We start from the raw sequence: 24,536 nt of genomic DNA on the forward strand, positions 1-24,536 counted from the left end.
TAAATAAACAATAAAACTACAGTTGATTTGTTGAACATAAGTAGTTTCATATATGAAATTATATGGTGATAGAATATTTTAAAATATTTAAGGGGAAATGTAGCAATGAAAAGCTGAATCTGACAGGAACAATTGGGAGGGTGTAGAGCAGGGTTTTTCCCCCAACCCAAACTGAACTTACAAAAATGAGATAGCCATTTTGGAGGTTGCCTAGCAACCCCATTAACTAGGTGAAATGGCTGCATCTGTGGCAGGGCTAAGGTAACAAGGGCAAGGAGGGCAAAAAAGAGGAAGAGGCAGAGGGGCAAGAAGGAAGGAGGAGGAGGCAGCAGAGGATAAGTGGGAGAAAAGTGGTGGCAAGGGGGAGGAAGAAGCACAAGGGGGAGGCAGAAATACTGGTGTAAAAGTCTACTTTTTGCTCCTGAAAGACTCCTCACACAAACACATGAAGCTTCTGTATGCTGAGTCAGACCATTGCTTTATTAAGTTCAGTATTATCTACCCTGAGAGGCAGTGGCATTCAAGTGAATGTCATTCATATAAACTACGACCTGATTCTTTAAAATGGAGATGCCAGGGATTGAACTGGGGCAGGGCTGCTGAGAACCACCATGGGACCCCATTCATCATTGGTGATTAAAACAGAGTGGTTAAAATGTGGAATTCACTGCCAGAGGACGCAGTGATGGCCACAGGAATAAACAGTTTTAAAAGGGGATTAGATAGATTCATGGAGGACAAGTTTATCAATGACTACTAGCCATGGTGACTGAGGGGAACCTCCACATTCAGAGGCACTTAGCCTCTGAATACCAGAGCCAGGAGGCAACATCAGGGGAAGGCCTCAGCCTCTATGTCCTATTGTTGGCTGACCAGAGGAACTAGTTGGATAATATGTGAGACAGAATGCTGGACTAAATGGACCATTGGTCTGATCCAGCAGGGCTCTTCTTATGTTTTTAGGGTATCTAAATCATCCTAAATCTTTTCAGCATGAAAAGCCTGGGATTCAGATGCACTAGCCGAAAAGCATTTGGCCATATTAACTGAACATCTAAGAGAAATCTTGCCTAATCAGGACTTTTGGTTGGGCAGTGACTGACACAGTCAGCTTGTTCAGAAGCTCTGAGGATTTTAAAGTTTTTAAGTCTTTTAGAACTTCCAAAGTGTGAGAGAACCTGAATACTTCAGCCAGATCAACTTGCGGAACTCAGCTTATTCTTCTCCACATGTTAACATTTCAAACAATGGGGCTGAAAAGAGCAGACCTTTTGAGGGGGAGGACACAATTCCATCATTTAAGCAATCTAAGTTAGAAGACTTCTATGCCCTGATTAAACTTGAAAATAGGTTTGATTGTTTGGAGGATGATGTTGAGGGTTCTGATTGTTTAATCAGACTAACTGCTTCAAAGGAGGTACATGCCTTACCCCTATCACCCCTAACAAACCCCATCACCCCTAACAAACATCCAGGCATCCTGAGGAGTTGGAGTTATTAGCTCGCCAAACAATCTTGATGGTGGAATCTCTCCAGAAAATTCTTACTCAACAAGAGAGGATTTTATTCTTGCTGCAGGAGAGAGATAGAGGTCTTGTAACAAACAATGTATCATGCCCTTTTGGGCCGAATAAAATAGAAGAAACCAATAATGAAGAGATTATAGCTGCACTGACAAAATCTGCTGAGCAGACATTAATCAAATTGAAGGACACTAGGAAGGATTTCTTTTTGCTACTATATGATCCCAACAGTGTTGTTTTAAATGTTTTTTCCATTGAGGAGGAGATTCATTGATTGGAATTCAAAAGGGAAGGCGAGAGGACATCTGGCTGCCATTCCTAAGACAGTTCCAGAGTCTATTGATCTTATCAAGATGAAAAGACTGGCTGGCCCGATCTGATTTGAACGCTTCCTTTTATACTTCCATACAAAGGGAATTCCTTCATACTTGTTTGCACATACCTCCAGATTATCTGCACTGGGAATTAGGTTACAAAGACATTTTAGAAATTCTACAACTCAGAGGCTAGTCTGGAAGACAGAATTAACCAGTCCTGAGAAGGTTACTAAAAAATCATCCTAAAAGGTTACTAAAAATCATGCAGTGACAGCAGATTCCATAAATCCCCCAGTAGACCAACTAACACCTTCCAATTTACTGTCCCCGATAAAGGCACTGGGCTCAAAGCTGTCTAATCCCTTCACAAAACTAATAAATTCAGTTTTATTAAACACTGAAAGCAGATCTGCCATGGAAAATCTGGATAGCAACTGGCCAGAAGAGGAGGTCGAAGCTAACCTTCTTTCCTCCTTTGCAACGTCACCACCAAGTGACCAAGATTCCTTGTTAGGCTGCCTAGAGCTTTTGATAACCATCTTGAAGGGCTTAAGATGGACTTCTGATGATGGGGAGAGGGTGACAGGTACCAGCGACAGTTCTACCAAAACTTCAAAGACGTTCATGAGTTAGGTGGCTTCTGCTTTCTTGGACTCCCTTTGGAGCCCACCATAATAATCAACAAAGGGGGCCTCATATTCCAACTTGGTTATTCCACCAGATGATCCCGAATTATGTATGATAGTTGAAGAAACTACAAGTAATGTGGAGAGCATTACCTCAAATCATCCCAGCATCGAAGCACCTAAAGCGTGACGGTTTCTAAACCAGCACAAAAACGGGAAAGTAAATTCCTTGGGAATTATATCTTGTCTAATCCTTATACCTATGTTAAAACCATACTTAGTTGAGCATGAGCAGTTTCCTTTGAGAAAAAATAACATTCAGATTATATGGTGGTGGGAAGTTAAAAAAAAAATCCTATCAATTTATAATCAGCCCCTCCTATACATAGTCTTAATTTAAATACTAGTCTCATAAATGCAATATATTACTGCAAATTGGTTTTATTTATTTATTTGGTTTATGTCTCTTGGATACAGATACTCTGAAATTCAGTAAAGTATTCAAGAAACTCTTTCTCTAACAGCTTATTACAATATTTCTTTAAGATCAATAACAAATTTTAACAGATTCTGTCTTAACATGTTACTGTTCATACTGATCAATGTATATTGTTAATTTCTGATGTTCCAGAGGGCATTTAGTGGTGAGTAAGCTGTTTTAGCTGTATTAACTCTGTGCAGTGGTTTTTTAATTCTGCTTTGATTTTGTATTGCTTTTAACTTGCTGGGCATCTAATATAATCCTAGTAAAGTTTTGTACGTCAAATTGTTTGTATCTGCTTTTTGATCACTAGATAATAGTATGTACATATTTTAAAGGATTGGGCCAGGTTATTTTCTACTTTCCTAGTCCCTTTCTTCTAAGCCAAGTCCCCATTAGTTGCTTTAAATCCTTAATTATGGAATTGTGTACTATGAACCTGTATTGTACATGATAGATGGTTTATTTTAATGGAGGAGGAGAGAGGTCCTTGGAGGGAAAGTAGGATAAAAATTTGATAGAGGTTTTCCCCTATTTTTGACAAAACACCTATATGCTCCTACTTTCTCATTCCTAAGACTGAAAGCAGCTGCAAGCTCCCTTGATTTGTCATTGGATATGAATGAGAAATGCCCTCAACTGAGTGATAATTTTCTATCTGATTTAATACCTAGTTCTGGCTTCTTAAATGATTAATATTATTCTGGGATTTCTTCTCCAAATATGGCTGAGCACTATACCCTTGATTATATTCTGTTTATACTTTACCAGTGTGGTAATTACTGTTCTATCATACTGTCTTTCAATACTTCATCTTCTGTTATGAACCCATGTTCTTAGAAGAGGCCCTATCTTCAGGAGATGTTTTTCCAATGTATTTTAAAAAAATATAACAGAATCATTTTGTCCTAGAAACACAGACTTTTCTGAATGTGTTTCTCATTTGCTGTTAGTATTCCTTATTCAGTAATTGTGTACTTAAAATTTAGTGTACGGTAGATGTACACAACATCTGCTCAATTATTTTAATTTCCAAGATATCTCTTCATTAATCTCCCTATCAATAGACCATGTAATGTGGATAACACATCATAGGAATTATTTTTCCTCTTCTGATGGTTAAATTTGCTGCAAAGAATTGGTTTAAATTGTCCATTGAGCCTTCATCACTCTATAATCACTGTGATCGCAGTTTCAAGAGTGAATCAAACCGAGTTAATGCAGAATCAATACAACAATTGCCTTCTGTATTTGAGTAGAGAAGTATGTACAGTGTCTCTTGGGAAAGATTTCTGAGGGGCATGTAAGAAATCCAAAATGTTTTTGTTTGGTGGCAGATGACTCATTGGTAAAAATCACCCCGCCCCCAGGTGCATGTGCAAAGGTTTTATGGCATGAACCAACTCTATATACCAGGTCAGCCATTAATATTCTAGAATGTTTACATGGTAGACAAGCGGTGGCTACAAGAAACCCATCTAATTGTGCAAAATACAAAAGAATAATTTTGCTAACTGGAGATATCAGAATTTACTCGGATGCATCCAGTCATCAAATGATAAGCAGTCTGTTCACAATCAGTGGTCAGACTGTAAGTCAAACTGGTGGGCATTCTTTTATAACTAATAATTACACAAACTGAACTGGCTTTTTTAGGCTGATTGATATATTACATTGGCAATGTGGTATAGTGGCCTTGAACCAAGAGGAAAGGTGGGGTGAAATATTTAAATAAATAAATGACTGTTGGACTATGATTGGGAAGACCCACTCTACCATGGAAGCTTGCTGGGTGACCTTGGGCCAGTCATATACTTTCAGTCTAACATACCTCAAAGGGCTGTTGTGCAGATAAAATGGAGAGGAGAATAATGTAAGTTACTCTGGGTTCCCATTGGGGAGAAAGCAAGTGTGGTGCTCCTTGTCCACTCACACAGAGTGCCTACCACCCTCCCTAACCTTTCTCTCAAGTTCAGGGATATCAATGTCAGAATATCACAAGCTACCCTTCTTATCTCTTTTAAAATATACAGAGAGCCATGACCATTTCACACCTCAGGTTCTCTCTCTCACTGGCAGAGACATCCACAGATAGCCACAGACATCCCAACCCCCTCACTCACACACAGAATACTGGGGCTCAAACAGTGTTCCAATCACTTGCTGCCACCATTTATTCATATCCTATAATATACAGAAAGAGAGTTAGAAGTATTAAATCCTGCATGTGGCTCTTTCTCTTAGACATACAGCCCACAAGGCTAATCAAGACAAGAAAGTTTTTATGATAGGAACAAAACACTGAGGAAATGAAGGTATAAGTAATAATGTTTCATGAATTCCGGTTTCGGTGACTTTCATGGCAGGTGCCCTCCTTCAGTGCTCTGAAAAGAGTGGCCCATGATACGGCAGATGGGAGGAGGGCTGGTTGATCTGGACCCCCCCCTGAAATCCTTGGAGGGGACTCCCAGCCTGGGACGTTGGAGGCCACCTCTCCTGAGGCTGTGGCCAAGGAATTGAGGCACCTCCAAGCCCCGATAGGTCCCGTTACCGCGGCGCCATCATGGCACCAAGAGGTGTACACTGGGTGAGTGAACAAGTGATCCCACAAAAATAAAGCTCTCCCTACCTTCGCAGCAGACATGGAATGAAGCTTGAGTGCAAATTTCTCTTTGACAGGCTATCCGGCAAAGCATATATCCAAAGCACCCGAACGGCATTGAGCTAGCTCACATCTCTCCCCCCGTACATCTTTAAGCGAAATTGTCTAGCAAGAGGGACTAGGAGAAATGCTGATGGTTGATTGAATCAGGCAAAGTATAAATTTAATTAAAGCAAGCTTTTGAAGCAACTTTTGATGACTTTTGAAAACTTTCCTTAAAATATAAACAATGGCTGGGTGGGGAGAAAAGTTGGTGACGAGACTGAGATTCTCCTGGAACTACAAGACTAACACATCCAGCTACTAAACCAGAAGTAAACATTGACTTTTTGAACATGTTGGCTACTGCATTGCACCCTCTGCTGGAGCAGATGACCAACACCAACAAAAAGTTGGATGAGATCCGAAAACAGCTTAAAGAGATGAGTTTAAAAACAGAGGAGACAGTAAAATCAGTGAAAAGGGTTGAAGCTAAAGTAAAAGAGACTGATCAAAGACTGGAGGTGATGGAAAAACAAAGATCTTCTGATAAAAATCAACTTTTAAGACTACAAATGGAAAAATCAGTGTATGTTCTGAGATGAGAATCTGAAACAGCAAGATGAGAATCTGAAAGAAATACAAAGTGAAGCGCTGGCCCCAATGACAGCTTTAACGGCGGACACATTGCAAAGCGATTTGGACCTAGTCTATTGGCCATATCCAGAATTTATTAAGAAAAAGAGCCTGCTTGGGGAGATAGTTGCGAGATTCTCTAAAAGATCAACAAAAGACGTGGTGCTCAAGGCCACAAATGGAACTACCTTAAAAATCAAAGAAGAAGAAATCAGAGTCTTAAAAGACATTCCATTTGAAATAAGAAAGAAGAGGATACAATACAAAAATTTAACCAGCTTCTGGTAGAGAAACTCTACCCCCTACAGATGGATAGTACCCGAAGGAATGGTCTTCAACTACAAAGATAAAAAAGAAAAGATAGACTGTTTTAAAAGCGAAATTGTTCTTGGAACTGCAACAAAGACCAGCGAACAAAAAGATACAGCAGAGGAACAAAATATCGAAGAAAAAAGCAGCACACATGAGACAGAAGATTCAGAATATACAGCGAGTAGTAACCCAGAAGAAGACTCTGAATCAGAATTAGGGGAGGCAGCCCCAAAAGTCCTGAAAGTCAAATGGAAATATGAAAAGAAGAAAGATAAAGAGAAGAAACAGATTATCTGTATCTACTTGATTCAATTATATAATTACCAGTCTGTAATAGAAGCAGTAGAAATTAGCTATATTCCAAAAACATTATATTTAATCTGACAATGGTATTGTAATATGATGTGCATATTGATCTTTGAAGAGCTACAGAAGTGTTCTTGCTAACAATTTTAATTGGCACTTTTCAGCATTACACCTTGTTCATTTTGAATACCGTCACTGAAAGAAACTAGAGCTGATGGATCAGAAGAGTTCAAGGTTACACAGTAGAATGCGATCTTGGGCCTGAGGTATAGAAAAATGTCAATTATATTTTACAATCAACACTGTATTATGCAGCAAAATGTAATGAAATAATAAAAATGGAACGTGGAATAAAAACAGAGGGTTTATTGTCATGTTGGGGGGGGAACCTGGGAAATTATGGAAAAATGAGAATTTAAACAGCTTGTACTGACAATAGAAAGTGGGGCAGCTTCAAAGATAAAAAAAAGTATTATGTTCCGTACAATGAGGGAAAAGCTTGGGAAAAAATCTGTATATGACAGCTTTGGTTCTCTCATTTTTAAGGATGGAAAAAACAATCTTATCTTTGTTTGAAATGCCAATAGCTGGACCTCTCTCCAAATCTTATATGTCATATCGATCCCCAGTGTTCATTCCAGAATTGTCTTGCCAGTCCACAGCTATGTTACTTTCTCTGCACTGGGGGGGGGGGAGATGTAGAGTTGGGACAGCCTAAACCCACAAACAGATTTAACTTCTATGCATAAATCTTATGAAAAGATGTTGCTGAATGTAGCTTTTCTTCCCTCCTCCAATTCATTCAATGTTTCTGCTTTTGTTCTTATTTGCCTGGGATCTGTTCATTAAAGGTCTGTGTTTTGACTGGGCTGTAGGTCTCCATATCACTCAGTTTTTAATGGTCAGCTTTAACAACCATCTTGATGGTAGCAAAGATCATGTTGGATCCAGTTAAAGGAGATTTAACCGTATCAGCAGCCTCTATGGATTCTGCTTGACATGACCATGGAAGGTTAACTGCTAACCCAATCTCAAGGACTCAGCAACAGGAAGGACTCCTCAGGAGGACTCCTCAGGAGAAGAAGAGCCTCAGGAAATCAGCTCTGAACCAGCAGAAACCAGCAAGCAAGAAGATGAGCTGCAGGCTTGTCAAAGTTCACAGCTGACAGCTGATGCAGAGCAACCAGCACCTTCCAACCCCATTCTAACAGAGGAAACCCAGATGGTCATTACCTACAGTTTCACCCACAACCTTTGAGCACAGAGATGAAGGCTTAGAATGGAGCTTCAAGAAAGGAGACAAAGCGCCAGCTACTTGCTGATTATGAGTAGCTGCAGGGTTATTCCCAAGCAGCTGGCTGCAAGTAAGACCTTCCAGCAGAGGCCTTTAAAAGCCAGTGAAGGGAGATTGCTTGATGTGGAAGCAACAAGTCACCAAACTCTTGACTCAGTGACCACAGTGCCGAACTCTGCTTTGCAACCCTTGGACTGGCTCCTGACTCTGACCTTGGACTGTTGAACCTTGCTTCCTGTATAATGTTCTGAACTGGTTGCTACTCTCTTGGTAACTGACCTTTGGACTGAACTTTGACCCTGGAATTTGGCTCGGACTGATCCTAGATTCTGACACTAAGCAGGATTGGCTCTTGTTAGTATCTGAGTGGGAGACTGCCAAAGAAGCTCAGAGTCGCTACACAGAGGCAGGCAATGGCAAACCACTTCCAATCGTCTCTTGCCTTGAAAACCATAAAGGGTCACTATAAATTGGCTGTGACTTGACAGGACTTTCCATCACCACATGCCATTTCACAGGTAATAGGCAAAATGTAAGGTTGCCTTCTGATTCCATTAAAGCGTCTGGAAAAAAATCCCACTAACTTTCATATAAACAAGATTTCTTTCAAACCATCTCTAGAACTCTTTTCCATTTGTAGAAACTACCATTTTAAAAATTATGACCTTATTTAATAAGTGTGTGCTGCTTTATTTTCTGCTACCCAGATGGCAAATAAAATATTCAGCAGGTCAGTGTAAGGTGCCTATGTTGTTTTGCTCAGGAAGCCTGTGGATGGCCAGATAATCTGCAAACACAGGGGGGGAAACCGTAAATGACAATCTGTTTCTTTTATTATGCCAGTGATTCCAGGGCTGAGCCACCTGCAAATTAAAGTAACCCATACTGCCCATTCTGAAATGTTTCTGGACTCTTGCTACTCAGAATCTGGTTGTGAAAGACTGGATGTGAAATATCTCATGAAAGTTGCTTGTAAAAGGCCATATGAACTACTCCATTTACCCTTATCTGCTGAGGCCAGCCAAAGTTCAGGTCACCACCAAAGGCTGTGACCCTCGGCATTATTGGAAGTACTTGCACCATGTTGAAGGGTAGGATTAATTAGTCTGTTTTAGTGAAGAAAGATCAGGTAAAGAACACTGCTGATAATGGTAATATTTTGAATGTTCAAAGTGATTAACCTACCCATTCTTGTCATAATCCTTGCAACAACTATGTTATTTGGTCATTGTTATTATGTTGGAGGTGGGGAAGAGAGGCTGAGATACAGCAGCTTACCTATGGTCACCTATCAACTTTACCTGCTGAGGTGAGATTTCAATCAGCTCAGCCTTTCTTTTGTCACAACACAGTGTCTCTCTGAGGTATGCCAACAATTCAGTCCCAAGCAGAATTATGGCCTTCTAAATCCTTTGAGTGGAGCTGTTGTGGCTCAAGTGGTTAAGACGCTGAACTGCAGGCTGTGGAAGGGCGATAGTTCAGCAGTTCAAGACCCGGGTGCCGCAAGACAGGGTGAGCTCCTGTCCCTAGTTCCAGCTCCTGCCAACCTAGCAGTTCGAAAGCAAGGAATTGCAAGTAGATAAATAGGTACCACTTTGGTGGGAAGGTAACAGCGTTCCGTGCGCCTTGGTGTTTAGTCATGCTGGCCACATGACCACTGAAACGTCTTCGGACAGCGCTGGCTCTTCGGCTTTGAAACGGAGATGAGCACCGCAACCCTAGAGTCGGATTCGACTGGCTTTCGAGCAAGGGAACCTTTACCTTTACCTTTACTAAATCCTTTGAAGGCACTGGATTTAGGAGGGTGTAACTGTGTAGGATTGTGCTGTCAGCATAGTGTTGCATTTCTTCAATGTGCAAAAAGGATATTTTATATTTTGCCACACAGCAACCTTGATCCATGCTCAGTGCTCGAATGTAAGTGCTGCAAAATGACACTATGCGTTTCATGTACATCATCCAATCAGTGGGGGAAACAAATTGTTACCACTTCCCTGATGTCTTTACTCAGCTATGAGCTAGCTTTCTTTTGCTGAGATGTTGGGAATGGAAAACCACAGATTCATCTCCTTTCACATGAAGCTTACTTAATTGCTTTGGGCATTTTGCTATTTCCCAGCCTATCCCATTTTCAAAACATTGCGGATTATTTCTTTATTTGATTTATTATCCTTCCCTACCTCTGAAGAAACCGGATGACTAAAGTAACCAGAACATTTACTTTCAATTAAAAAAAAAATCAGCTGCTAAAAAAGATTAGAACCCCTCAGCCCCAAAATAACTGTCAAAGAAGGTATTAATGCTGAAGGAAAGAAGCAGCTCTGCGGTCATAAAGAACACTTCTGTGTGTGCCATGACGGTTTGTTTGCGGGTGGAAGAAAAGCCGCTATCTTATATCAGCTGTGAGAGACTGATTTAGAATTGCCTTTTCTCTCCATTGTTTTATGAAACCCACGTTGGAACAGAAATTCCCCTCTGCATTGCATGCTACCATCACTTCCTTTGATCATCGGATTTTATTGCACCTTCTGCATAGATTTATGGCTGTTTTATGGCTGTTCAGGGGTGACTTTGCAGTCAGTACAGCATTGCCCCGAGGTATTTGAATGTGGTTTTAAGCTGCACTTTTTCCTCCCAGTTGAGAAAATGTGGAGCAAATGCTAGATGCAGAATCGCCCGGTGTGAAGTAGAGGTTAGAGTGTTGGAATAGACTTCGAAGTCCTGGATTCAGGTCCCAGTAAGCCTTGAAACTCACCGAGGGACTTGTAGCCAGTCACTTTTTTCAGCATAATCAACTTCACAGGGTTATTATGAGGATAAAATGGGAAGGGGGAAAAACATGTAAACTGCCTTCTGCTCCTTGAAGCAAGGGCAAAATAGAAATGTCATAGATATGTAGACACTGGTAATTGGAGTTCATAGGTGCTGTTCCATCATATTAGCACAGAATTATGGGAAACAGATGCATCTCTATAATGAGCACAAACCCATGATATCAAGTTTGACAATTGCCTTACTGTCCGTCATGCCACCTTAAGGGAAAAGAGGGGAGATTATACAATTTATAAAATGCTGATGGTCAGCGTTGAGCATCTAGATTACAAAGTATTGAATGATCTGTAAAATAAAAATGCATATTAAAATCTAGAAAGCTCTTCACTTTCTACAATTGATTTTGTGGCCTGAGTAACAGTCAGGTTTTAAATGAACATTATTTAGTGCACTTGTACGTTTATTACTTAATAGATAGAGTGCCTGAAGAACTATGGACGGAGGTTTGTGACATTGTACAGGAGGTAGCAATCACCACCATCCCAAAGAAAAAGAAATGCAAGAAAGCAAAGTGGCTGTCTGATGAGGCTTTGCAAATAGCAGAGGAAAGAAGGAAAGCGAAAGGCAAAGGTGAAAAGGAAATATTTTCCCAACTAAATGTCGAACTCATTTGTTATGAGGGCTGGATCAGACATAAATGTCTCTTTGTCGGGTCGGGCCAGGCCATGTGTGCCATAAAATGTAACACGAGGTACCGGATATATAAACTTTATAAAGATGATTTCAGATGCCAAATGGCAGTAGGCAGCTTGATCGGATTGGGTGTGATATGCAGAGGGGTAGTAGGCGTGGAGATATCAGCACTGGTAATGAGACAGGAAACCTAGGTCTCAATTTGGTACAAGAGGATTCAGTCCAGGAGGATGCAAAGAATAAATGAAAATAAGACTGAAGAAGTGAGCAGTGACTCATAAAAGCACATACCCTACAACAAATTTTGTTAGTCTTTTTTAAAAAGGTGCTACTGGACTCTTACTTTTTCTACTGCTATTCGAAACTGCAAGATTCAAAAACCAGTGGGGGGACATTTTAACCTTCCAGAACGTTCAGTTGCCGACCTAAGAGTAACAGTTCTCTTACAAAGGAATTCCAAAGGGAGATTAGAAAGAGAGACTGCTGAATTCCAACTGATCATGAAGCTCAATGCAGACTCCTGGACTGAATCAAGACCTAGGTTGTTTCTCTCATTACCAATGCCTGCTATTGTCATTCGGCGTCTGAAATCACTTCATTCTCCAAGATAGAAGGAAAGATGGACTCTCATTCTAACTGTATCTGAAGAAGTGAGCAGTGACTCATGAAAGCTCCCACCCTGACAGAAACTTTGTTAGTCTTTAAGGTGCGAGTGGACTCTTGCTCCCTTTCACTAATAAGGAATGCAAACTGTACCGTTAGGTTTCTTCACCCCATCTGTTAGAAATGGAAAGGGAAATCCATATAGCTCTCTCTCTCGCTCTCTCCCTCTGTCTCCCTCTCTCTCTCTCTCTCTCTCTCTCTCTCTCTGGCATGCTCTCTCTAGCTTCCCCCCCCCCCCACCCCTTCAGGCATGCTCTCCCTAGCTTTCCTCCCCTCTCTGAAGACGTGTGCAAGCAAATAAAAACTTATACCTGGAATAAAACCCTGTTGATCTTACACAGGACTGTCTTTCTCTCTGGCATGCTCTTCCTAGCTTCCCCCACACCCGACCCCAAGAAGTGTGCAGTCAAAAAAAAGCTTATACCTGGAATAAAACGTTGCTGGGACAAGGCCTGTAGCCAGGATTTTTAAAGTCAGGGTGCATTTAAATTTCTCAGGGGGCACTGACTAATCAAATTAAAGGAACACCCGGCTCCTTCCTTCAGTATTCCCAGAACGAGCACCTTTAATGGACCCTAAATACTCCTTTTAGCTGGGATCTTTCATATTCAGCACCTGATTGCTATCCACTACAGATTTTCCATATATTTTGCATGTTCCTGTTATACTTGGACTTAGGAAAGAAAGAGAAGTTACTTATGAATGCTAATGGTAGATAACTGCCAAAAAATCCAAGAAATACTGCAACACAGCAAATGAGCGTTTTAAATGTCCTTAATCATGCTTAACTGAATTCCCTAACGAAAACTCAGGGACTAATCAAATTAAAGGAATACCCAGCTCCTTCCCCGCACTTGCCACCACTCGGGGGCCCTGGGCTAGATGGGAAGTCGTGGGGCCTTGCCAGTGAGTCAGGGGGCATAGCCCCAAGATGCCCCACTGTAGCTACAGGCCAGTGAGTCGGGGGCCTAGCCCCAAGATGCCCCACTGTAGCTACGGGCCTGGCTGGGACTGACTCACTCACTGTCTCTCTCTGGCATGCTCCCCCAACCCCCCGAAGAAGTGTGCAGGCAAACAAAAACTTATAGCTGGAATAAAGTGTTGCTGGTCTTCTTGAAAGTGCTACCAGAGCCCATTTTTTCTCCCTCTCTGGCTCTTTACCTCCCCCCTCGAGGGGGAGGAGCCCTCAGACAATCAAAGGAAGGCTTTTCCCCCTCTCCTCTGCCCAGCAGGAAATAGGAGAGATTGGGGGAAAGGAGGTGCGATGCCAGAAGCAGGAAGGAGGAAGCAGCAGACTGCCGGGTTGTTGGTGGGCCAGATAGGAGTCCCGCAGGGGCCGGATGTGGCCCACAGAGGCCAAATGTTTGACACCCCTAGGATAAGGGATAGTAGCTACAGCACACTAATAGTGCCAATCCTAAACAGGGTTATACCCTTCCAAGTCTACTGAAGACTGGTTAGGATTGCACTGTGAAGCTCTGCACCACGGACAACAGCAGCTCCCTCCAAACTTTGCTAGATAAACAAATTTTAGGCAGACATTAAACTGCTGCCCTGAATGAGACTATCAAGCTCTCCTGTTAGGCTATAGAGCAGTGGTGGCGAACCTATGGCACCAGACCATCATTAAAGTGTCGAATTCTCTGCCAAATAATTTTAAGTAAATGAAACCATTTGGGATTGCTTTCCCTAACTACTTTGTTTGGGTCATCTTAAGTTAATGTATGAGTTGTCTTTTCTAAAGTAAAACCTTAGTACTCAGGTTAAATTGCCGTGTTGGCACTTTGTGATAAATAAGTGGGTTTTGGGTCGCAGTTTGGGCACTTGGTCTCTAAAAGGTTCGCCATCACTGCTAGTGCAGGGAGTGCCAAGGCACTGGGTCTGCTCTGGGATGGGAGGGGATGCAGAGAAGGAGAAGCCAGTGGGACTGGGTCAGGAATAGCCATTATTGCGTGAGACTCCGGCTGCCCTGGACAGTGAGGATTCCTCATCTGACCCTACAGTTTCTGGAGAGTGGTAAGGCAGGAAGACAGCTAAGATTACAGCATCCTACACAGAGAGGTGAGCTGGCCATGAACTTACCTCAGAAGCTTTCTGAACATCTTCAAGGAGCTGTGCTGCTGATGGCCTCTTCTCTGTGTATCGTTCAAAGAGATAGTTTTGCCTCGCTCTTTTTATGATCTGCAACACAAGGAAATACATCCTGAAGGCGAACGTCAGAACGGTTTGAGCTTGCAGAACACCTCCAACTTCAAAAAAGATTCAAGGGGCATTCTGACAGATTAAATTACACATAATGACCATATTCTAATGAAAACTCAGGGACTACCATGTGCAGAATTGACCTTCCCCTTCCCATCTCTAAATGCAGAATGCTTCCTTAGTTGTATGTATCGCCATCTGTACATTTATTCTGAAATGCTATGTGAGATACTATCTTTTAAAATATCAAATCTGACACCCCTACGGTATGCCCACAAACAGCTGGAATATTTGCAAAAAAGAGAAAGAGCAGCCCTGAGGAATCAGGACAGTGGTCCATCTAGTCCAGCATCCTGTAGCAGGTATAAATAAATCTATATAAGCATGGGCCTTATTTTCATGAGCTATCTAGTTCTCTGGGGCACTCAATTATGTGCCAATTCACTTCCCTCTGTGCCACTTCTGCCAGTTAGAATTTTACTTGCCTGGAGAATGGGAACTATTTATTGACTTCAGGCAGAAGATTCAGCTCCTGAGAATTTCAAACCCATTTGTTTCCCGTTGAAATTTCTACTTGATTGATATTCTAATACTGCTATAATAATAATAAGAAGAAGAGATTGGATTTATACCCTGCTCTTCACTACCCAAAGGAGTCTCAGAGCAGCTTACAAATTCCTCTCCCTTCCCCTCCCCACAACAGACACCCTGTAAGGTAGCCGGGGCTGAGAGAGCTCTGACAGAAACTGCTCTTTTTCAAGGACAGCTCTTATCAGAACTATGGCTTGCCCAAGGTCATCCAGCCAGGTGCAAGTGGAGGAGTGGGGAATCAAACCCGCTTCTCCCAGATTAGAGTCCGCGCACTTAACCATGACACCAAACTGGCTCTTAGTTCTTAAATGACCTTTCCATCCCTGCCATATCCCTGACCCCTGGCCCTGCAAGAAGCCCTCAAATTAGCCCCCCAGTCCGCATTCTCCTACTGAAATCAAGCTAAAATAGACAGAAGTGATAATCCCAATGACAGAGTGAGCATTCGGGCTACGAGTAGATTCAAAAATATTAAAAAAAACAGTACCAATTTAATGTAGACCTGCCAGCCTCACTCCGGAATGGAAACAGCGACATTTCACATTTACCTTATCGTCGATATCTGTAATATTCATACAGTAGAAGACATCGTATTTGAAATAGTCTCTCAGAATTCTTCTCAGGATGTCAAACGAGATGTATGACCTGAAGTAATTGAAAATATAACAGTGTTTTTCATGGCACACAGAAGCAACACACGGGAGGGGGGAAGGCAACACAAAGAGTCTGCGGACTAGATGCCAGGCCCACTGGGCTGAATCCTACCAAGTGAAGAGGAAGGTGCTTGCAGGCCTTTCCCTTTGTCCAACTCCCAGCCCCTTCTGACCCGTGAAAAGGCAGTGATGAAGGTTGGGGAAGCCTCATTCACAAAGAGAGATATGGGGCTGCGGTGGAGAGGAGGGAGCCAAGCAAAAATCTCCCCTCCTGATTCTTCCCCCTTTTTGGCGCAACAAACTCCACCGGCTTAAGAGGCAGACAGGGATGGTTTTAGTTGGGAGAGGTTTCATATCAGTTCAAAGCCATCTGTTTCTCCAAGAGGGCTGAATCACAGTTTTAAACGGACAGAAGTAAAAAAGCAAAGGTCTGGGCAACCCCCACCAGACTGACAACCCGCACAGCGTAGTGGCCTGACCATGGTGTCAGCTATGCTGCCGTGGGGGTTGGGGAGTTCATTCTGTGTCTTGTTCATTGCTTTTGCATTCCTATCCCTGCTGCTATGCCTTTGCTGTAACGCTTATCTCTACAGATGTGCAGGAGGAGGTTGTGTTGTCTGGAGAACTCCTATGAACCGTGAGAGACTCTGAGTTCTCAGCTTTAGCCACCTAACGGTTGCCTGACTTATCCCGCGTACGGGAGGGTGCCTAATTGGCCAATGCGATGGGGGTGTGTGCACACGAATACCCTATATCCTATTATGCTCTACTGGCTGCGGCCATTCTTAACAGTGCCTGTGTTACTGCATCTATAGCTTTGCAATAAAAGTATAACCATTCCCGAATGCGTGTATTTCATTGTTAGCTGTGGGTTCTGACACATGGTTACAAAACCATGCACAATTATTTCTTGAAAATAAAACGTGGGGCACTCTTTAGGTGTTTAAAAATAAATGGGCCCCGTATAAGGTCATCAGTTATTCAAATACCTTGCATGTCCCATGTGGGAGGCATCATACACTGTCGGACCACAGCAATACCATGTCACCATGTTTCCATTTTGGGGCTGAAACACTTCCTTAGGAGGAATGAGAGGCAGAGGAGTTAGAAGAAGCCAAATGTGTTCCATGCTAGTCTCACAGAAACAACATGCAAGGGGGGTACAGCTCATATAGTCAACAACAAATAAAGAATGACAAAAACACTGTAGATAGTGCAAAAAGCGCTTATAACCTTACAAAATTACAGAAATTCATAGAATCAAAGCATATAATTCAATCTTTATGTAATTCCAATTCCAGAGGGATGAAATTCTCCGGAGTTTAACGAAACGGAAGTTAAACTCCGGAGAATTTTGTCCATCTGGAATTGGAATTACATACAGATTGAATTAGACGCTTTGATTCTATGAGTTTCACAGAAACGGCAGAAGGTATACTGAGCTAAAGTGGCAAACTGTGCTGTGCTTTTACTTTCAATCAGGGCAGCACGACTGACTCACTACTCAACTCAGACATCAAGTTAAACCAAAGAACCTGAGCTACAGATTGAGATGATGTCTGACTATAATTATGGCCGTTGCTTCAGGCTCTGGAGGCCACTAGACCTAAACCAGAAGTGCAAAGCAAAAACTAGACAAGGAGTTCTGAACGGTGGCTTACTTGTACGTTTGGAAGCTCAAAGGTATAATTTGGGTTCCTAACGATGATTAATGCAAATCATAGACTGGTGTAAAGTTTGTACTGAGGTCACTTTTTGTTACAGTAAGATAACTGATAGGCCGTTTCCCTTCTTGATGTCTCATTTCCAAGCCTAGACAGCCTGATAAGTCAGAATGACTTAGGAAGAATGGGCTGTTACCAAGAACAGAAAGATTTACCTTATTACGAGTGAGACTGTTGTACAGACAGAGCTTGGGTTGTTTTGTCCCTTGTGGTGGAGACCAGGGAGGCTGAGTACGCTTGCTTTTACCTAGAAATGATTTCAAAACTCTGGATTAAATGTTCATGAATCATCACCAAACGATACCGTTACAGCAAACAAACTCAAAATACCCCTGCTTGTCATTAGCTATTTCAAAGTGAAAGAATGGCTGGACAGTAATCACTTTCAAAAGAACATTACTGTTTAAAATACATAATGATTTTGGTGGTGCTATTAAAAAAAAAAAAGACTAGCAGCAACACAATGCAGTGCAGAGTTAATCCAGAACTGAGCTTCCACATAAAGAGGAAGGAGCTTGCTAGATATTCAGCACTCCCCCCACCCTTGCCAAGGAGTTCTTCAAGGACACTCTGAAGCAGCTGAAAGAAGCCAATCAGTTCCTGCATGTTCCCGCCAAAAACAAACTGCACAAAATGGAGTTCTGAGGAGGAAACCAGTCTTGAGGTATCAGACTGCTATGAAGCCCAGAAAAAAGAATGTACTGTAAACAATGCCGACGGCATTCCAGTTGCCCTCTAGATCAGTGCATTTTCCTTTGTAAAGCTTCCTTCTAGCATGCTCTTAAATCAACACTTTTGCTATTTGAAACTCGTTGAACATTCCGTCTCTAACCTAGACTCCCGAGCTTCAAAGGACAAATTCAACAAGGAAGTAATTACTCAGAATTTATGAAGTTTCATTGTAGAACCAAACAACTACGCTTTATTAGGACCAGCCAGGATTAAGGGACCATATGCTATATGTGGTAAATTTATTCATTTACCTCCATATTTATTTATATAAAATATTTGTACACTGCCTTTCCGCCCAACGTAGGGTCCTTAAAAGCAGTGAACAATCAAAAGAAAGTTAAAATAGAAATAAATATATATAAGATATTTGAACCAATATAAACACATAGTATTCTTGACTGGCTGGATCCAAAGACAATATCCGGCCAGTGTAAGACATTTTTACTAGCCAAGAAGAGTTTCCCCAAATAACTATAATAAAGCCACTGTATGTCACTCAGCTTACTGTGCCGACTGATATTGCTGGAGGCCACTGTGCCCAGACTTGACTGTATTTAAATATATCTGAGGTTTTCCCCTTGGGTACCTTAAGATCAATATTGCTATATTCCTTTTCTTTTTCCTTAATTATAATGTATGGAAGTGAAACATCTTATTAATCTTTCTTTTGTATCAACTGCACTAGTGAAACTTATTCTGACAGAAGCTAAATATCACAATTTAGATCACTAGTCAGTAAGACCAGGGGTCATTTCCTGCAGGAGCGCACAGGAGCTCCGGCAGTAAAGAGACCAGGGGGCGGGCACATGCAAGAAGCCCTGCCCCCTGCTCCCAGCAGCCCTGGGCCACGAGGAGCAAGAAGCAGCCAGGTAAGTTGCAGTGGGTGTTGCCTTCTGACACACTTCTGGCGATGTCAGCGATTGTGGCTGCGTAAGACTCAATTTAAATCATGGTTTTCTACATAAAGGCTCATTCTTGCTGGCCTTAATATTTACAACCCAGAGAAAGGTTTCATTTTCATATAATAACTTTTCAGGTGAGTTTTGGTTACATCAGAAAAATAATAACTGGTTATTTACCAACTGAAATAGATCTCAAGATTTCTGGGGCATTCTGCTCAAAAAATTTCACTTTCATTTGCACTGTTAGCCCCTCCCTCCTCAGCTTGGATCTTAACATCTCCTTACCCCAGAGGTCATTTCGGGGGGGATCGCGGGGGATTGCAGTTCCCCCGGGTGAGGTACGGGGGCGGGGCACATGATGAAGCCCCGCCCCCTGCTTCTGGCCGCCCCGCTTTTAGCCCTTATTCAGCCAGGAGGAGGCAGGAGAAGAGGGAGGGTAAGTTGCTTCCTCCTTGCCTCTCCCCACCCCTGCCTGCCTGGGGCCAGGGAGGGCCTTCGTGGGGCTTCCTTGCACTCCCGCTGGCCTTGCAGGTCCACCGCCGGGCCCCTCATGGGGCTCGGCAGTGGAGCTCATATGCTAATGAGTTATGCTAATGAGTTCCCCTAGCTCTTTTTCTACTAAACGACCCCTGCCTTACCCAGATCTGTTCCACCCCAAACAATCTTATATTCATTGAACTTCTTGAAACTTAGCCCTTAAGAGATAAAGGGTTGATTCTGTATGCATATACTGAGGTCTCTTAACTCTGTTCTATAATATTTTTGCTGTGAAGACGCATGTGATCTCTGCAGACACAAATTCATGTTTTGAGAACTGTAAAACCAAGCATCTGTGATAATATCTTCCAGATAGAAAAACTGCCCAATATTCTTACAGAAACCTCTGGAAGAGCATGACATTATGAATGGATTAATGGAATTCATTTACCAAAAAATGTAAACATTGCATGAATATACAGCGTTATGCTCCATAACTAAAAATTAATCCTTATTTCATGATGAATAACCGTTGGACTATAATGTATCTTAAATAGAAAACTATCTTTAAATAGACTTTCCTTAAAAAGCATTTTGTTTTTAAAAATCCAATTTAAATTTAAAAATCTGACTATTTTTTAATTGATATTTATTGACTTGACTAAATACATTTTTGTTTAGCTCTGGACATACACGCACTAAACCAACGTCTATACTTTTTTCTCTAGCCATTTGTAAAATTTCAACCAAATATTCTTGAAACTATCTTCCTCTCTCCCTCGAAGCCTCAATGTCAAATTATCCAATTCAGCTATTTCTGTAACTTTGGCTATAAAGTCCTTCATGGATGGCATAATTTCCTGCTTCTACTGTTTAACTAACATCATCCTTGCAGCCGTAAACAAGTGGCTAATCAGATGTTCATCCACCTTTTCCATATTATCAGGCATTATGTTTAGTAAGAATATCTCGGGAGCAAATTGAACTGGTCTGTTAATTATTTGAACCATAGTAGTGTGAATCTCTTTCCAAAAACTTTGAATTTTGGTACACGTCCACCAGGCATGAAAAAATGTGCTTTTTTCAGTTTTACATTTCTCCGATAAGTTGGAATAACATCGTGCTAACACAGCTGGTGCAAGATGCCATCTGTGGAACATTTTTAAAAGATTTTCCTTCATAGGAGTTGCTTTCCTCCTTCTCATATTTTGCCACATTTTTCCCCATTTAGCCCATTCAATATTATGCCCTATATTCCTGGCCCAACTTATCATTGCCGATTTAACTTCCTCGTCTTGCATCTTTTGATCTAATAAAAAATTATAAAATTTACAAATAAGTTTTTCTTCAATCCCCATTACCATCTTATCAAATTCTAAGTGGTCACTGTTATATCCTGTTTGTTTATCTTTCGCCCACCTAGATTCAAGCTGATTTCTCTCCCACCATGATAATGCAATTCCTTGAGTTTCTAGCACATTCTTCGTGTTTAATTTTCCATTTTTATCTAGTAAGTCTCCATGTAGCGTATCTAGATTTGGTCATCAAGTTGGGGCTTGAAAAAGCTTCTAGCAGGGCCACCCAAACTGGAGTTTTAATATAAACTAACTTTTTAATCTTGTTCCAGGTTTTTAATAAGGCTTTCCTCAGCATATGGTTATTGAAGTAAGTATGTGAGTTCTGTTTAGCATACCATAAGAAGGTGTGCCATCCTATGGTCAAATCGTGTCCCTCCAGCTTCAGAATCCTTAAGTCCTTTAATTTAACCCAATCACGGATCCATATCATGGATGCTGCCTGAAAGTATAGGCGCCAGTCTGGTAACGCCAGACCACCTTTTTCAGTTTTCAGTTTTTTCCTGAAGGAGTTTAAGTTTAATTCGAGAATTTTCTTTTGCCAGATAAAGTCCCTTACTATTTTTTCTAAATTACGTATAAAAGTCAAATTGGTAAGAACAGGTATATTTTGAAACAGATAAAGCACCCTTATTTTAAAAAATCGTTTTTTATCGACCCTGATTTTGCACCAGTTCTATATAACATCAATCTGCCTGCTTACAGACATGAGGGTTCTAAACCACAAATGCAGCTGGCCCATCTAAAAAGGCTTTCCGATTCATTTTAGTGCAGGAGTTCACTCTATGCATGCATTCCATTTGAACAATCAGGCCCTTGAAGCACGCATGTGCATAACCTTCAAAGGTGCACAAGAGTATATTTAGGGACAGTGCTTTCTGTTTAAATTTCCTGAGGTTATAGTAAAGCAAGTTTTGTTCATTATTACGTTCTACATCCAACAGAGATTTGTTTTTGTTCTATATTCTTTCACTGTTACAAAACAATAATAAAAACCATATGGCAGATTTTATCAGGAATTATTCAAAAGAAGCTTGAGACATGAACCAACAAAAAGTCAGTGATAGCATTTTTTTTTTTAGGGGGGGGGGTATAAAATTGTGTAATCAACCTTGAGTCTCAGTGAGAAAAGCAGACTATAAATGAAATTTAAAAAAATAAATGGGTTTAGGACTAAATGGTTTGAAACACTGAGATAACTACAAGAAACACTGGCCAGGATCCAAAGAATTACTTTATGTGTATTCATGGACCTCAGCATGACCAGTGGGATTTTTAGCTTTTTGCTTTGAGTAGCAGATCTTTGAGCCATATTAAATGTTTCCAAGAGCCTTTCCCATTTTGAAACCAGTTTTGCCATGTGCCACAGAGGCTGCAGTAGAAGCAACACAAACCCCCAAAGCCCCTGGGGGGGCACAGAGTTAGTTACATAGTTTTTTGGAATAACCTGGCAGGTACGCAGAATACAAGCAAATATGCAGTTTCTACATAAACATCGATCTCTTTGTTTCAGACTCTGTATTTTGTCTAGGGCTGCCAAGTGGGGGCGGGGGGCGGGTAAACCCCCGCTTCGGAGGGCCGATTCCCGCCCCCGTGGAATTGGGCCCCGGGGGGAACTCCGCCCCCGAAGCGCAGCATGGCTGCGTCACCAGAGGTGACGCAACCACATCGATCATGTTGGGGGCGTGGCCCCAATCGTCGGAGGGAAAACTCTATGGAAAACTCTATCGGGGCCACGCCCTCAACGTGCTCAACGTCGCGCGTCACTTTCGGTGATGTGCTGGCGGCGCGCATGACAGCTCCCGGCGAGGCTCCCCCGCCAGTAAGACAAAATTACTTGGCAACCCTAATCTTGTCTCACGTGCACAGAGCTGGGATGGAGGAAAAAAATCTAACAGAGTTGAAACTATTTCAGGGTGCCCTTACCGGGGCTGAACACACATTGTAATCAAACGCATACAAAGAATCTTGCTCAGTAGGGTCAAAAGGCACACAAAGTGATTCCTGAAAAGCATTATCAGAAGAAATCTAAAACTAGAATCCTGACGTTCTCCCAGCTTGCCCTCTTGTGTCCTCAGAGAAAATGCTGGCACTCAGTTCAATTCTTAGAAAGTCTGATTTAAACTGACCACCATAGATAGTCTCTTACAAAAGCAATGCAAGATTTTGTAAGTAGCCCTTGACACACACTTTTCTATAGTAGGGGCTGAAGCCAGGGCCGGCTCACTCAGGCGAACTACGCGATCGCCTAGAGCAGGACGGCCCTTAGGGGCACCAAACTGCACCCGGCCCTGTACTCTGGGAGTTTCTTGATTATTTGTGTTTTTCATTCTTCCTAAAATGCATTTATTTTTGACAACTGGTGGGTGCACGGGGCCCCAGAAGGGATCCTCGCCTAGGGCGCAAAATAAGCTGGAGCCGGCCCTGGCTGAAGCACTGAAAATCTAGGGCAGATATAATTGGTAGGGTGTGTGAGGGCACGCCTGCAGCTAGCCAAGCAGTGACACTACTTAGAGTCATTACAAGTAGGTAAATTCTTGCTTGTCAGTCCTGAGGAAATATACACCATGTAATAAAGAGTCTGTCCCTCAGTTTCTTTCTTGTTCACGTCTGGCTATAAGACTACTGGGAAGAAGGGCCTGTAGAATACATTTTATGGAATGTTACTGATGGAACCCATCCTAGAGAGAGTTCATTCCCTAGCACCTTGACAGGGAAGTCTGGTCAGCTAAAGCCTCATCTGTAAGAGAATGGCAGAATTAGCCAAAAGCCAAAATGCAAAGTCATGCTAGCTCACACTATGTCCCGCTAAAGCGTGAGATTATTACTCCCAAATTCATTTTCCGGGGCTTCTACTGAGACACTGCCATCTATTATTTACTTACTGCCTAAATGTCACTAATCACCACAACAGTAAATTTTAATTTAGTCGTATAAATAATTAGTTAGGGGGCAGTCATATATCCCTGCTCCCACTTACCATGCTACACTTTCTCCTTCCCCCTTATTACATTAAAGTGTCTTGGAAGCAGGGGCGGATTAAGGCTCTTACAAAAGCAATGCAAGATTTTGTAAGCAGCCCTTGACACACACTTTTCTATGGTAGCCCTAAGCACTGACCAATCTTGGTGCCCCCCCCCTTCCTTTCCACACTGACCCAGTCCATTTTAGTTGTTGACCAGTCTGACCAGATACACAGTGCAGGTTGCAGCAATACAAAAATTTATTCATATGATCACACAATAGACTGTACAAACTAAGCTTTTTCACCCTTTCCCCAACTTTGTGGTGCCCTTTGGCCCTGGTGCCCTAAGCACGTGCCTAGTCCGCTTAATGGTTCATCGGCCCCTGCTTGGAGGTGACTTGCAGAAAACACCATGAGTGCATGCAGATCTCTCCCCCACCCTTTCCCCCTTACTTAGCATTAAGGAGTCAGTGTTTCACAACAGCGCAGCCCTATGCACAGTGACACCAGTCGAAGCCCAGTGATTTCAATAGGCTTAGACTTGAGTCTCTCCACAAAGGAATGCATTGTAGATGTGCTAAGCAGGAAGAGACAGCCAGAGACAACAACCCGGCCAGCCTCTGACACTTGGGGGGGGGGGTTGTTTCGATATTGCACTCTTATCTTTCAAC

General features: G+C 42.0%; 1 protein-coding gene across 1 annotated transcript in view; it reads right to left on the reverse strand.

The window, feature by feature from the left end:
• Nucleotides 1-2,469: 2,469 nt before the first annotated feature.
• LOC107114849 (cysteine--tRNA ligase, cytoplasmic-like) overlaps nucleotides 2,470-24,536 on the reverse strand; it is a 40,856-nt gene continuing 18,789 nt past the window's right edge. Inside the window, exons 3-8 of the mRNA XM_015416450.1 lie at nucleotides 17,590-17,681; nucleotides 16,700-16,788; nucleotides 15,606-15,702; nucleotides 14,347-14,445; nucleotides 5,071-5,131; nucleotides 2,470-2,594 (exon numbers count right to left, since the gene is read on the reverse strand). Of these exons, the coding sequence (XP_015271936.1) occupies nucleotides 2,470-2,594; nucleotides 5,071-5,131; nucleotides 14,347-14,445; nucleotides 15,606-15,702; nucleotides 16,700-16,788; nucleotides 17,590-17,681 (563 nt within the window). The remainder of the gene's footprint in view (nucleotides 2,595-5,070; nucleotides 5,132-14,346; nucleotides 14,446-15,605; nucleotides 15,703-16,699; nucleotides 16,789-17,589; nucleotides 17,682-24,536) is intronic.

Source organism: Gekko japonicus, unplaced genomic scaffold (assembly GCF_001447785.1).
Source record: "Gekko japonicus isolate JY-2015 unplaced genomic scaffold, Gekko_japonicus_V1.1 scaffold2790, whole genome shotgun sequence".
Lineage (NCBI taxonomy): Eukaryota > Metazoa > Chordata > Lepidosauria > Squamata > Gekkonidae > Gekko > Gekko japonicus.